General features: G+C 42.0%; 2 protein-coding genes across 17 annotated transcripts in view; both read left to right on the top strand.

Moving 5' to 3' along the window:
- TMEM62 (transmembrane protein 62) overlaps nucleotides 1–3,191 on the top strand; it is a 35,628-nt gene extending 32,437 nt beyond the window's left edge. For all 11 annotated transcript variants that reach the window (XM_059059482.2, XM_059059483.2, XM_059059489.2 and 8 more), the window contains one exon: nucleotides 2,004–3,191. In XM_059059482.2, coding sequence (XP_058915465.1) covers nucleotides 2,004–2,330 — 327 coding nt within the window. In that variant the 3' untranslated portion in view covers nucleotides 2,331–3,191. The remainder of the gene's footprint in view (nucleotides 1–2,003) is intronic.
- Nucleotides 3,192–3,236: 45 nt separating this feature from the next.
- Nucleotides 3,237–14,382, top strand: CCNDBP1 (cyclin D1 binding protein 1). Of its 6 annotated transcripts, XM_067029099.1 has the most exons (12): nucleotides 3,326–3,522; nucleotides 3,691–3,750; nucleotides 4,043–4,122; nucleotides 6,821–6,902; nucleotides 7,220–7,297; nucleotides 8,373–8,469; nucleotides 8,646–8,713; nucleotides 9,297–9,373; nucleotides 9,718–9,998; nucleotides 11,144–11,204; nucleotides 12,762–12,808; nucleotides 13,064–14,382. In XM_067029099.1, exons 1-12 carry the CDS (start codon nucleotides 3,414–3,416, stop codon nucleotides 13,176–13,178), a joined length of 1,155 nt encoding a protein of 384 aa, XP_066885200.1. In that variant the 5' UTR covers nucleotides 3,326–3,413; the 3' UTR covers nucleotides 13,179–14,382. The 6 variants fall into 6 exon arrangements, 4 of the variants coding, with proteins under 4 accessions (XP_058915473.1, XP_066885200.1, XP_066885201.1 ...); XR_010839670.1 differs by lacking the exon at nucleotides 7,220–7,297 and having other exon boundaries at nucleotides 3,237–3,522; nucleotides 12,762–12,900; XM_059059490.2 differs by lacking the exon at nucleotides 7,220–7,297 and having other exon boundaries at nucleotides 3,257–3,522.
- Nucleotides 14,383–15,062: the final 680 nt, after the last annotated feature.

Consider the following 15,062-nt stretch of genomic DNA (forward strand, 5'->3'; position numbering starts at 1 on the left):
TAAAACAAAATTGGTTATGATAATGAAGAAGGAAATTGTTTCAGAGGGAGGAAAAGAAAAATAGACACACAAGAAGGGTGGGTCAGTTACCCAGTGGAAGCTTTCTAGTGATGTCCTAGCAATACATTTGTTTATGAAACACTGATATGTTAGGTTTACATTTGGATTGAGATTACTTTAGAACAAACACAAATAAAAAAACCCAGACCTATAGCAAATTTCGATAAATGGGTTTGAAAACTATTTACCTAACAATTTTTCTCTTGTACTCATCTGATGGGGCTAATGGATCAAAATCTGAGGTGATGATCTGGAGTTGTATAAGAGATCCAAAAACATTGTTTGAAATGAGTTCACAGCCTCATAAGAGGGCAGTAAAACATGATCAGCAGGATTAGAGACAGACAAGTAGGGAAGATCTTTGCCTAGTGAACACTGACCACAGACCAGAATATTCTCTGTTTAGCAGCATTTTATATGTGACTAGATCTGGGTCTAGTTCAGTTTCCTATTATGTAGATGGAGGCTGTCTCTCAGGAGCATTCTTACTCCAAGTAAAACCTGACCCTTACCAAAAGATGGGCTTATAGTCATATTTTAATTAGTAGTACACTAAGAATGGATTTTATGTATCATCTAGGCCCATGGCCTCTAAATCTATTATATCTGTGACCTAGACCTCTTCTCTTCACCTCAGGTGCCTATATATCCAACTGCCATTTTGCATCTTCCTTAGGTATCTAAAAGGAATCTCAACTTAATATACCTCTAACAGGACCTTTAATTTCTATCCCTGAACCTGTTCCTCCCCTAGTTCTTTCCAATTTCAGTAAATTATCCAGGATGTATCTTCTCCAGGGTGTATCTTCAATTTTTCTCTTTCCCTCATACTTTATATCTAGTTCATCAGCAAGTAGTACCATATTTGATCTACCTCCAGTACATGTGCTGAATCCACCACTATTACTGTTACCACCAACCTTGTCTAACTCATAATTATTTCTTGCCTGGGCTACTGCAGTAACCCCCTAACTGGTTTCCCACTGCTGCTCTTGCCTCCCTGTTGTCAGTTTGCCACAAAGCATGCACTGTGGTCCTTTTAAAATCTTAATCAGCTCACTCACTTCTCAGCTTAAAACCCTTTAAGCAAATCAGTGATGTGATCTGGGTCCTGCTGACTGCCCCAGTTTCCACCTGGCTTATCATGTTCCAGCTAACCTCTGGGCTTTTCATTTGTTTCTTCTGCCTGGAGTGCACTTCCTTCCACTGACTCATTTCTGTCCTTCAGGCCTCAGAGGGCCCATCTCCCAGTTACCCTTCTGTGACCCAGTTATTTTCTTTAATGAATTCATCACAATCTGTAATTATCTTCCCCCTCCTTTTTTTTTTTTTCTTTTTGCTTTCTCTTCTCTCTACTAGAATGTAAGCTCTATGATGCATCTTTTCCAACTTGGTCACCCATGTGTGTATCCCTTGCCTAGAGCCTTGCACAGTACCTGCCACATAATGGGTGTTCAGTAATTACTTGGTGAATGAATGACTCATATAGTAGTTAAACTTGGATTATAACTTAAATCTTCTAATTTGTATTCCGGTATTCATTATGCCACTTCAAATAAAAATGCAAAGAAAAAATACTGATACCCAAGTTCCCCTTCACCCTGCCAAAAATAAAAAACAAAAAACAGAATACTGTATATATGTGTGTGTGTCTGTACACCCACATATTCAGTTCATTTCTACCTTAAACATTATTTGAGGGCTTCAACATAAATGAAATGACACTTGCCTTTAAGATGAACAAAAGGATACAGGAAAATAAACAACTAACTACAAGTCAACTATTGTGAGTGTTATAAGCAAGTGCGATTGAAGCATAAAGAATCAGTTAACCCCCAAGAGGGAAAGCAACGTATTTTTAAGAGCCACCAAGAATATGTTAGTGAGACCTGACCCTTCCAGGGCTTGCTAATAAGCTAATGGTCCTGTTCTGCTCTTTCTAGCTGGTGTTTTTTAACATCCCCTTGATGGTTTACCTGTGTTGGAGCTTGCTACAGCGGTGCTTTGGTCACAGCTTCAGGTCTCATCTCTATCAAGGAAAATACTTGAAAATTATACCTGTTCACCTACTTATGTTACTGCTGTACATCTGGCAGATTTATTCCTGCTACTTTCTTCATATGACATATGGTACTCTAGCTTTGTTATTCTCCCCTTTGCGGACCTGGTTGACACTGGTGACGCCTGTTCTCATTCGTTGTGTGTGGACACTGAACTCTGCCGAGCTTGGAACCTTCATAGTGCAGTTAAAAAGCCACCTGAGCTCCTGAAGGCCCTGTCTCATCATCCACCTGTGTCACCCAGGCCTCTGCCCCAGCAGCAGGCGGAAGGCCAATATTGGTGGCCAAGCCTTGGACGTTCCTTGTATGCCTGGGAGTTGAGGGGATTACCCACTACTGATTCCTGCAGAATGGACTGCAGAAAATTCTCTAAATAATGCCATGATTCCTTCCTTCCCCAAGAAGGCAAAGGGTTGATTTACTTTTGTGAAGAGAAAGCCCTAATCTAGGAGATCCACAGGCCAGGGGCTGGTGGGTATGGGAGTATCTGTGATGCACCCAGTGTGTGTGGTTTTTTTTAAAGATGTTGGGGGTAGGAGTTTATTAGTTAACTTATTTATTTTTGCTGTGTTGCGGCTTTGTTTCTGTGCGAGGGCTTTCTCTAGTTGTGGCGAGCAGGGGCCACTCTTCATCGCGGTGTGCGGGCCTCTCACTATCGCGGCCTTTCCTTGCAGAGCACAGGCTCCAGAAGCGCAGGCTCAGTAATTGTGGCTCACGGGCCTAGTTGCTCTGCGGCATGTGGGATCCTCCCAGACCAGGGCTCGAACCCGTGTACCCTGCATTAGCAGGCAGATTCTCAACCACTGTGCCACCAGGGAAGCCCCGGGAAGCCCCCCAGTGTGTTTTTTACGTTACCTCATGTAAAGTACCTAGCACAGTGTCTGGAACTCAGCAGTCTGTAAGGGCGCCACTTAAGGGGCAGGGAACCAGTGCAAACTTGGGCCTGACCCTGACTACCCTTGATTAGTTCCCAGTCCTCTTTTCCAGCAGGGTTATGGGCTGTCTGCTTCCTCAGTCGGGGGTGTTTTCGAGTAATCAAATATCAATAAATGAATGATCAATAAGAAATAACTCGGTCTGGGACTTGCCTGTGTCGCTGGGGCGGGGCAGGGCGGGGCGGGAGGAGGTGTAGCAGCGCTTTGGAGCACGGAAGAAGGCACGGCTGGGCCTCTGGGCAGGGGCGGAGCGGGGCGGGTTGTTGCCGGAAGCGAAGCCGCGGCCCGGAAGTGGGGCGGTCACGGCAGTGAGGCTCCCGCAGCGGCTTAGTCCGCGGACTCCTCGCGTCCTGCTGAGATGGCGAGCGCGGCTACACCTGCAGCTGCAGACTCCACCCTGCCTCCGCCTTTGGAGCAGCTCCGGCACCTAGCAGGGGAGCTGCGGTTCCTCCTTCCTGGAGTGCGGGGTGAGCTGACGTAGTGGGGACGGGCGACGGCCGGGGCGGGCTTGGGTGGGAAGGGGCGAGGCCGTGGCGGCGGCGGAGTCTGGGCGGAGGAGGTGGGGTCTGGAGGTGGCTCCGCTTACCAGTGCTCTTTCTTTTGCGGCCGCCCGGCCCGCACGCCGCGCCCACTAGTCGGCGAAGCCCGGGAGACCACCAAGGAGTTTGATCGGGAAACCTTTTGGAGGAGACTCTGTGAGTGCCTTTCCTGTTGCAGGCTGCCATCTCTCATCTCTTGCAGCGTCCCTACCCCTTTCCTTCTTGCTTTCCCCGCCCCATTCTGTCTGTGGGGATACCTCGCCTTACTCATCCTCGGCACCTCTGAGATTGAGATAGAAAATACTAATTTGGGGTTGTTTTTTTGAGAAGTCTCAGCCGGCAAGGGTGGAGAGGGAATGCATTATCTTCAAAGTCCATGCAGCCGCTGGAGCCTTATCCTTTTGGCACTAACATATTGGCTCTCGTCTCCTCCTCTGTCACCCCCCAGGTGAGGCAGCTATGGCAGTGTCAAGGACAGCCACGACTCTGACCGAAGTCTTCTCTCGACTTCCACTGCCGTCACCACAGGTGAGCTTCACTGTCCTACAGTTCTTGTGATGCCTCGTTATTCCTTAGGAATCCTCTCATTTTCTTTCCACGTTTTACATTCAAAGCAGGGGATTTAATTTCCTCATCTGTCAAGTAAGATGATGGTTCTCACATTACAGGATTGTTCTGAAGATCAAATTGCCAAATGCAGTAGCTGTCATGGGGTGGGCAGCTCTTCTAAATATTGGTTCATTCTGAAGTTCATCCTGATTATTTCCCTTGTGATAATTTTTTTTAAAAAGCACTTGCTATTTGCTAGGTGTTTTCACATACATGATCCCCATCTGACAGATGAGTAAGCAGGCTCAGACGCTCAGGTAAAGATGGATAAGTAGTGGAGCTAGGATTTAAATTAGGTTCTATCTAATGTCTAAGCTACACCTTTTTTGTTATACTACATAATACTCTTCTATATTGAATTATTTTTTACATTAGTAATAATGTAGACAGTATAAAATTCAAAAGATATCAAAGTTAAATGTGCTAAAAAGTTTATATCTCCTGTCCCTTGTTCCTTTTGTATTATTCCATATACATGCTATGCATATACACACTTATGTATATATACCTGCTTCTTTTTACACAAATGAAAGGATACCATAAACACTTTTCTGGACCTTTTTTAAAAAAAACTAACAACATAGCTTGCAAATTGATTTTGGGGAGCATATATAAAGTTGCTCAGTTCTCTGTAATGGCAGCATGGTATTCAACAGAGTGGATATAACCATAATTTATTTAACCAGTACTGTGTGGACATTTAAGTTGTTTCCAGTTTGTAACTATTATAAACAGTGCTGTGGTAGATTGCCTAATACAGTCTTGGTGTATATTTATATATCGGTAAAAATTCCCAGAAGTGGAATTGCTAGAACAAAGAATTTGTGCTCTATTATAAAACTTTATTATAAAATACTTGAAAGTAAATATTGTTGGCTGTGGCCAGGTATGCTCTATGCTCAGTTTTTCTAGAGCTGGGTATACTTAATTTGGAAGTAAGTTTGTTTTAAAATGGCATATTCATTGCCTTATTTTATATTCATAGTCAATACTTTAATTCTTTTTCTCAATTATATATCTAGATGTTTTGAAATGAAAAAAATCTTCTCTTGCTGCACCTACAGTAGTAAACTCTCTCCACTTACGTACCTCAGAGATCTGAGATGAGGAAACAAGAGAATTGTAGGAAAGTACTTTAAAAGTTTGTTGAAGAAAGTCAATCTTTATTTCAAAGGGAGTAGTAATGTTACCTTATTTTTCTTATGTGCTGACTCCTTTCTTCCAAATACACTTAGGACTTGTGGCTAAAATTCACAGCTAGTAAGATACCGTGAGGAGCAAGAATAGAACTATTTTTCTGTACATGCTCAGGACAGTGGTTTTTTACTCATTGATGAAAAATTAGAATATGGTTTCATTTGAATTATAAATATTTGAGTCACAATTGCTTTCTTAGGATCTCAGCACATTATTTCTATTAAAGAATGTTTGGGGTTTTTTTTGTTTTGTTTTGTTTTAATTCCAGTTCTTATGGCTTGGTATTTTTATGAAATTGTATGTTTGAATGTTGAAACAATGTCAAATCAGCATAAAAGTTTCTAAGTGCTCTCAATCATTGTACTTATCCATCCCAGACTGGTAACAGACCATTTATGGACTGGCACCAATCTGTGGACCACATTTTGCATAATGCTGGCCTAGAATTTAGCAGAGAAGTGAGGACAAAGAAGGTAAGAGAAAGCCAGTGACTGCTTCGAAGGAAAATAGTCAACATTGAGCATTGTAGAGTCCATGCTAATTACCTTTAGATATACTAAGATTCTGTTAGAAAAAGAGAGAGACACACACACAGGCAGAGAGACAGACAACTGGTTAATGGTCTAAGATAGAGTTGGCAAACTTTTTCTGTAAAGGGCCAGATAGTAAACATTTTAGGCTTTGCAGATCAGCTGCTCAACTCTGCCCCTGTAGTGTAAACACAGCTGTAGACAATATGTAAACGCAAGCGTGTTGGGACTTCCCTGGTGGTGCAGTGGTTAAGAATCCGCCTGCCAATGCAGGGGACGCGGGTTCGAGCCCTGGTCCGGGAAGATCCCACGTGCCACGGAGCAACTAAGCCCGTTCACCACAACTACTGAGCCTGCGCACCTACAGCCCGTGCTCTGCAACAAGAGAAGCCACCGCAATGAGAAGCCCACTCACCACAATGAGGAGTAGCCCCCACTCGCCGCAACTAGAGAAAACCAGCGTGCAGCAATGAAGACCCAACATAGCAAAAAAAAAAAAAAAGTGTGGCTGTGTCCCAGTAACACTTTATTTACAAAACCTGGCATTGGGCCTAATTGGGCCCTTGGACCCTAGTTTGCCAACTCCTGGTCTAAGATATGGTAAATACCTCAAAACAGATCACAAATATCTTGGGATATAGAGTATCAGGAATAAATTTTTCCTGTTGTTTCTTCATGTCTTAATCAGTTGTCTGCTCAGTATCTGGTATCCAAGTAACTCCTTTCTGGAATGTTATGAGAATAGCACAGGGCCTAACTCATAATAGGACTTCAGAAAATGTTTGATGATGCTGTACAAATGTCTGCTCTCTTCCACAGTAGATGGGTTGACCACATTGATCTAATCCATTTCATTTTTTTCTTTCTGAAATTGGCTTATCACCTCACAGGAAACCCAGAAGTTCTCTGAACAAGTCCATGCTGCCATCAAGGCAATTATTGCAGTATACTATTCGCTTCCCAAGGATCAGGGTAAGCCACTCCATACACGTAAGCGTTCAGTTTATGGGATAGATCTTTGCTACTATGACAGCTTCTATCCTGAAACTTTTACCTTTTCCTCATTTTGAGCATGTAATGTAACTTTCTCCCATAAAGTGCAGTCAAAGGTAGTTATGTAATATATGTGACCTCCATAAGTAAGCCTTTGTGCTAAGGTTCAGATGCTGTGTTCCCATCTCCCCTGCCTTGCCTGACTCTATTTTAAAAAAATAATAAATTTATTTTATTTATTTATTTTTGGCTGCATTGGGTCGTTGTTGCTGAGCGCGGTCTTTCTCTACCTGCAGTGAGCGGGGGCCACTCTTCGTACAGTGCGCGGGCTTCTCATTGCGGTGGCTTCCCTTTTTGTGAAGCTCAGGCTCTAGGTATGCGGGCTTCAGTAGTTGTGACTCACGGGCTCTAGAGCGTAGGCTCAGTAGTTGTGGCACACGGGCTTTGTTGCTCCGCGACATGTGGGATCTTCCCGGACCAGGGTTCGAACTCTGTCCCCTGCACTGGCAGGCGGGTTCTTAACCACTGCGCCAGCAGGGAAGCCCTTGCCTGACTCTTAAGCTTTTTAGTTCTTCCTAGCTCCTCCCTCTCTCTAACATTATAATTGCCACAGATGCTGGTTGAATATCAGCCCCATCCCCAGGCCCTGGCAGTCCCCAGGCTCCTCTACCCATATTACATCACATGCTCTTCCTGAGCTCCATTATAGGTTAAGTGGCCTCCAGCCCTGCTTGTATATTCATGCCTTGATTATAATCATGCTGTAATTATAAATGAGTACATGTCTCATGGATTTTCAGGGCTACTCATGTGGTTTAAACCTGAAGTGTTTTATCCACAGTTGTCAAGAAGCCACTGGTTCTTTTTTTTAAATTTATTTTTGGCTGTGTTGGGTCTCCGTTGCTACACACTGACTTTCTCTAGTTGCAGTGCATGTGCTTCCCATTGCAGTGGCCTCTCTCATGGTGGAGCATGCGCTCTAGGTGCGTGGGCTTCAGTAGTTGTGGCACGTGGGCTCTGTAGTTGTGGCTCACGGGTTCTAGAGCACAGGCATAGCAGTTGTGGCATACGGGCTTAGTTGCTACGTGGCATGTGGGATCTTCCCAGACCAGGGATCGAACCTGTGTCCCCTGCATTAGCAGGAGGATTCTTAACCACTGCAACACCAGGGAAGTCCCAAGAAGCCACTGTTTTTAATGAATGAATACATACTGTCACGGAAAGATTTTGTTCCAGATCTCTTTTGGAAAATACCACTAAGGAATGGTGGGAGGAGCAAGAAAATGACATGGGGATATAAATAAGACCTGAGTTTTGTGTTGGCACTCCAGTTAAAGCATGTGGTGGGTGCACATTACCTCAAATTCTATAGGGCTTAGGCTCTCAGGAAAGCAGATGGTGACTTCTGGAAAGACGACCAGGCTGCTTAGTCTTTGGGTTTGGCTACAGGAATCACCCTGCGAAAGCTGGTACGGAGTGCCACTCTGGACATCGTGGATGGCATGGCTCAGCTTGTGGAAGTGCTTTACATCACTCCAACTCAAAGGTAGTGATGCCACAGTTGGGGTTATTGGTTAATGGGGTTCTTTGCTTCTGGGAGGGGGAAAAAACTCATTTTAACAGCAAAGTTACTGATAACTGAGAATAATGACCAACAGGAAGGACCTTTTAGGAAACAGGAGCCTAGGTTATTGATACATCCTTATTGATTCCTTTCCGCAGCCCTGAGAACCTTATCTCCTACAACAGTGTCTGGGAGGCATGCCAGCAGGTGCCTCGGATCCCAAGAGGTGGGTGAGAGTGCGAAGTGGACGTTGACTCTGCTGGCCAAAGCAGACAGACCTCTCATACCTAGCTGCCAGTTTTTTAGTATATATGTATTTTTACTTACATAAAGAGCTTAGTGAAATAGATCAGGTTTATCACCAACATGAAAAGATAGGTAGTAATACTTTTTGCCAGTCTTTTTAGTTCTCGTAACTTTAAATTCAAACACTCTCTGGCTGTGGCTCTGTCTCTTGTTGAAAGATGTGGTTTCCTCTTCTGCTCCTGCCCCAGGGGCAGTATTTTGAGGACACTGAAGCAGTTATGAGGTAGAGCCTGCTAGGCCAAAAGCAGTGGTCATCCAAGAGGACCATGATGAGAAACATCATATGACCATTTTATTTCTTCCTGTGGTGAATGACAAAAAGCTTTTCAGCCCCTGTCTGAGTACCCAGAGGATGTATGTGAGAAGAATTTTACATTTAACTGCTGCCCTTGTCGACTGTCCTTGGCACTCCTTTCAAATGGGAACATTGTTGCTTTTTGCAGACTTAAGAGAATTGTTGGGTTTCTTCTCTAATTGTAGTACTTCTAATTCTTCACTCATAGATAACAAAGCTGCAGCCCTTTCAGTGCTGACAAAGAGTGTGGATCTTGTGAAGGACGCACATGAGGAAATGGAGCAGGTGAGGGGACCTCTGTCTTTGATGGTCATCAGAAGGCATCTCTGTGTCTAGATGAGGCTCAGTTATAAAGAGAGAAGATGTGCTGAGCGTTGACCAAATAGGTCCCATCCTCACTCCTGTCCTCCATCTCCTATCTCCCACCTCATGCTGGTGTGTGATTTAGTACCATTCCCCTCTGTTCCATTACTGCACTAGGAGAGTCAGAAGAGGGTTTATGAAGTGATTGAACTCTGTAGCCATTAGGGAAGTAGCTGGCTAAAGTCTGGGGACAACTCGGACATGATGCTGAAAGTACAAGACCTTTTTATTTTTTTGGCATTCACATGTATCATGGTGTGCCTTAGGCTGTGGAAGAATGTGACCCTTACTGTGGCCTCTTGAGTGACATTGAGGAGGACAACTCTGACAACCATGGTGATGAGGAGGATATATTGGGATGGCCAAGCAATCAGGACTCATATTGGTCAGAGGAGGATCAGGAGCTCATAATCCCATGCCTTGCACTGGTGAGAGCATCCAAAGCCTGCCTGAAGAAAATCCGGCTCTCAGTGGCAGAGAATGGGAAGAAGGATCAGGTGGCCCAGCTGGATGACATTGTGGACATTTCTGATGAGATCAGCCCTAGGTAAGCGTGATCTCCACTCAGAACATCTGAGCAGCAGCATTCTGATGTCAACTTGTGCCATCAACCCAAGGTTTTTACCCACCTTTTTATTTTGAAATTTTTCAAACCTACAGGAAGGTTGAAAAAGTATTGCAGTGAGTACCTGTACCTCCATCTAGATTCACCTGTTGTTCACAGTTTTTTCTGTATTGGTTTATTTCTCTATAATTAGAGGTATAGCTTTTTAAAAATTGAAGTAGAGGTGCCATTTTTATCCTTGAACCATTTGAGAGTAAGTTGCAGACATTAATGACATTTCACCGCTAAATATTTCAGCGTGTATCTCCTAAGAACAAACATTCTTACTCTTATTCTTAGTATTACATTTAAGAAATTTACATCGACTATAATAATGTTATCTAATATTCAGATTTCCCCAGTTGTCTCTACAATGTCTTTTATAGCTTTTTTTTTTTTAATTCAGGGTTCCATCAAGGTGTCATACCACATTTGGTTGTCTTCTCTTTGGTGTCTTGCAACTACAACAGTCCCTGTCCTTTTTAGCTTCTTTTGACATTGACTTTTTTTTTTAATTTATATTTTTGACATTGACATTTTTAAAGAATCCAGGTCAGTTGCCTTGTAGAATATCCAACAATCTGGATTTATGTTATTGTTTTCTCATAATTATATTCAGGTTAAACACTTTTTGGCAAGATTATCACATCGTTGAGTGTTTTGTGCTTTTCATTGCATCATATCGGGGAGGCACATGGTGTTAGTTTGTCCCATTATTGGTGGTATAGTAATAACTTGATTGCTTGGTTAAAGTGGTGCCCACTTTAGTGGCATTCAGGGATGAACCCTGCCTGTGTTAGTTATTAAATTTATGGTTTCAGATCCTCACATTTTTAACTGAATTAATCATGTCCCATCCCATTGGTCAAGGGAGGTTTTCCCCCCAGCTTCCTAGTGAAATAGGGTATGTATGTATTCCGTAAATACCAGTTGAATTGGTTATTTATTGGTTGCCCAATTTAAGGAACTGATACGCATTTCTGGGAGTCATTTTTTCACTAGTCACATCCTTAGTTGTGTACTGGAGACCACCTAGCTGAGCTTTGTTCCTTCTTTGTTAATGGTTATTTTTGCTTTCTCCCCTTAAGTGTGGATGATTTGGCTCTGAGCATATACCCACCTGTGTGCCATCTGACTGTGCGAATCAATGTAAGTACCAGCTTTGAGGGAATAGCTACAGACCTAATTGGTAGAATTTCAGTAATCACTAGTATTTCTTTTAAGCTATAGGGAATATGTTTGTTACACTTGGATGCAAGTACAGCAGTAATGACATGATGTGTTTGTGCTTGATCTTTATCAAGCTGAATTTGAATTCTAATAGCCACGAGCTCTGGTAGTACTCTCTTCCATAACCACTTGGGTAATCATTCAGAAAAACCCAGATCTTGGAAAATCCTGCTTTGAAAAAAAGTCTTAATTACTACAGTGCTTTGGGATTCTTTCAACCTGAAGTCACAAGTTTCTAATTTCCTATATAGGCCAAAATAGGTGTTTCAGAAACATACTCTGTTTTAATATCAACACATTGTGTGATTTAACCACAAGGGTTAAGCTCTTTATAAAAATCTGATTTTACTGTATTCTTTCAAGTCCTGGGTCCTATGCTAGAGTTCTATTCTCTTATTTTTATAAACTTCAAGTTCTTATGTCTCATTTTATTGGAAAGAGAAGCAAAACTGCCAGTGGCTTATATTTTACCATCAGATGTATCAATCCTAGTAATATTTGGTAAATTAGATAGTGGAAATTAGAGTGATCAAATGTATCTTCACAATGTGCAAACACCTTGGAGTACAATAGGATCCTTTTGGGCATTAACTTGTTTTTTCCACATATACTTTTTTAAAAGTTGACTTCGTAAGAAATAAATATCTTTAGCAATATGCCTTGTCAGTTACCCCAAATAAAATTTTAAGGAATGCACAGTGTATTGGTAGCATACATACATCCTCATGTTATCTTGTTATTGGTATTCCCAAAATTCTGTAAGTAAATTTAAAAAAACAAAAAAAATCCAGGGGCTTCCCTGGTGGCATAGTGGTTAAGAATCCACCTGCCAATGCTGGGGACATGGGTTCGAGCTCTGGGCCGGGAAGCACCTAAGCCCGTTGCCACAAGTACTGAGCCTGTGCTCTAAAGCCCATGAACCACAACTACTGAAGCCCGCACACCTAGAGCCCATGCTCCGCAACAAGAGAAGCCACCGCAATGAGAAGTCTGCGCACCACAATGAAGAGTAGTCCCCGCTCACCACAACTAAAGAAAGCCCGCACAGCAAGGAAGACCCAATACAGCCAAAAAATAAAATAAAATAAAATCCAGTTGTTTCTGATATATATATCCTGAGCTATCAGCAGTTGGGACAAATTCAGGTTATATTCTTTTTCTACTTTCTTTAATTAAAAAAATATTTTAAATATAGAAAAACTTATAAAGATGTTATAGCAACAGTATTAATGAGATTTTGTTAAATAGAGAAGAATCCATGATCCCACCACCCTAATCTAATCAATATTTTTGTTTTTCACTGTTTTCTCCAATGGACGTTTTATTATTTGAGTATTAGGTAATAATACTAAATGACTTTTTATTACTTGAGTATTAAAATATTTTAGCTCTCCTTCCCCACCACCCCCTATTTTTTCCCCTCCTTTCCTTTTTATGGTAGGGCTCAGGGTGAGTAACTTCTCTGTTTATTTCTAGTGTGCAAAACTTGTATCCGTTTTAAAGAAGGCACTTGAAATTACAAAGTGAGTATGAAGACTTATCCCAAAATAGCTTTTTGAGAATAAACCTATACAGCCATTCTCAACTCCCAAACCCCCATTTCAAGGAGTAGAAGGTGAGTGTAGTGTTTTCTTTCAACTTTACCTGTGGAGCAACTATATTTCTGCAGAGAAACTTGCCTTTTCTTACTGTAATTTTCCCTGTGCTCCCTTTTGAGGATAGGTTTTTCCTTGACAGTATAATAAATTTAACTTCTCTTTTTCCCATTCCATTTGCAGAGCAAGTCATGTGACCCCACAGCCAGAAGATAGTTGGATCCCTTTACTTATTAATGCTGTTGATCACTGCATGAACAGAATCAAGGAGCTCACTCAGCATGAAGTTGAATTATGAATTTTCAGGCTCATTTGTACTCTCCTCTCTGCCTTTCTTACTGTTGCAGCCAAGCTCTGATGTCTGTTTTTAGAATGGGGCTAGGATACTTTCTGGACCGAAAGGGAGGTCCTATCTATACTTAGCAAGAGACACTATTACCAAAGTTTGTTGATTAGGCCAAACTGGCAATTATTTATAAACCATATGAGTATGATATGTTTTTCTGTGCCAGTTATAAAAGATAACTGTATGAGTTTTAGTTCTTGAGTTGCCTCTCAGAGATTCCTGGGGAAGTTGCCTTATTCCCTATTTGCAGTAAAGTGTGTCGTTTCATTGTTAAAGATGTTGATAGTCTTAGTAAAATGCTAACCTGCTAGTGGTTAAATGAGTACCTTTCCAAAGTGTCTTTTCCACCAGAAATATGTGGGTTGAGACTAACAACATTGCTTTTGTTTAGGTTTTTAGGTCTAAAGATCTGATTCTGATCAGAAATATATTTAGAAGAAAAAGACTTCACTTTTTTTAGAGCAGATGTCTCCAGAACCCCTCTTAGTACTTCAGCATGTTATAGAATATAATTATTCTTACCAGAAAGTTCTTCTGAATATTATTCCAGTTTACTCCATGCATCTATTGGTATTGAGCTTGTGGAAATTAATAAAGGGAAACCTTCTTTAAAATGGAGTTGAGGGCTTCCCTGGTGGCACAGCGGTTGAGAATCCGCCTGCCGATGCAGGGGACACGGGTTCGTGCCCCGGTCCGGGAAGATCCCACATGCCGCAAAGCGGCTGGGCCTGTGAGCCATGGCCGCTGAGCCTGCGCATCCGGAGCCTGTGCTCCGCAATGGGAGAGGCCACAACAGTGAGAGGCCCGCATACCCCCCCCCAAAAAAAAAAATGGAGTTGAGAGGCCAGAAGGGGCGGGGGCGGCTCTCATGCAGTACCACTCTAGGTCAATAACAGGAAGGACTGTCATTTATGGACAGGAATGATGTACTGTTGGCCTCTCCTAGGGGAAACTGACTACCCCAGCTAGTAAGCCAGTGAGAACCCTCATCACCCTGAATTCTTGCTTTCCTCCATGGAATTTTGTTCAAAACAACTCCCAGCTTCCTCCTTTTTCCTCCTTTGTTTGTGGGACTTGCCTTTGGCTTTTACTATAGCCTGTTTGACCCGAATTGCAGTTGTTATTCCTTAATAAACCCATCTTGCTGGTAAAATAACTGGCTGTTTTATTTTTAGGTTAACAAGCTCAGTTGTTAGGTTTGTTCACCTTACTGAACAGGGTTGTTTTCCTTATACACACTTGTATTGTTGTTCTCTATTTTGTATTACATATCCAAATGTAAGTACAAAATTTTTATAAATCAAAAAATTTTAAATGTATAAGAGAGTTTATATAATATTAAGGGCCTCTTCAGTTAATCCTTTTGCAAAACCATCGCCAGTTAATTATATTTTTGCATCAGTCTGGAAGATCACATCTTGGAAAGCAAGGTAAACCTGGAAGGTCATATATTAGAAAGCAAGGTATACAGTGATGTATATTCTGGTGACCTGACTTAGGCCTTATGTATGTACTACAGGTCTGCACACTTCTATTGCTTGTCCTTTGTCTTCTATAGATGTACTTCCATCACATCGGCCCTTCTGATGTCCCCATGGTCTCTTTAGGTATAATCAGCAACAGCAGCTGTCCTTTTTTAAAATTCCCACCACCCCTTCTTTGTTATCTTCACTAGTTAGTTGTATTTTTTAGATTCTACATATAAGTGATATCATACAGTATTTATAGTTTTCTGTCTGACTTATTTCACTTAGCATAGTACCCTCCACATCCAGCAGCCATTCTTTTGAGAGACTAGTGTGTACTTGGGGTCGAAATTCCTTGAGTCAAGAGTTT

Source organism: Kogia breviceps, chromosome 3 (genome assembly GCF_026419965.1).
Source record: "Kogia breviceps isolate mKogBre1 chromosome 3, mKogBre1 haplotype 1, whole genome shotgun sequence".
Lineage (NCBI taxonomy): Eukaryota > Metazoa > Chordata > Mammalia > Artiodactyla > Physeteridae > Kogia > Kogia breviceps.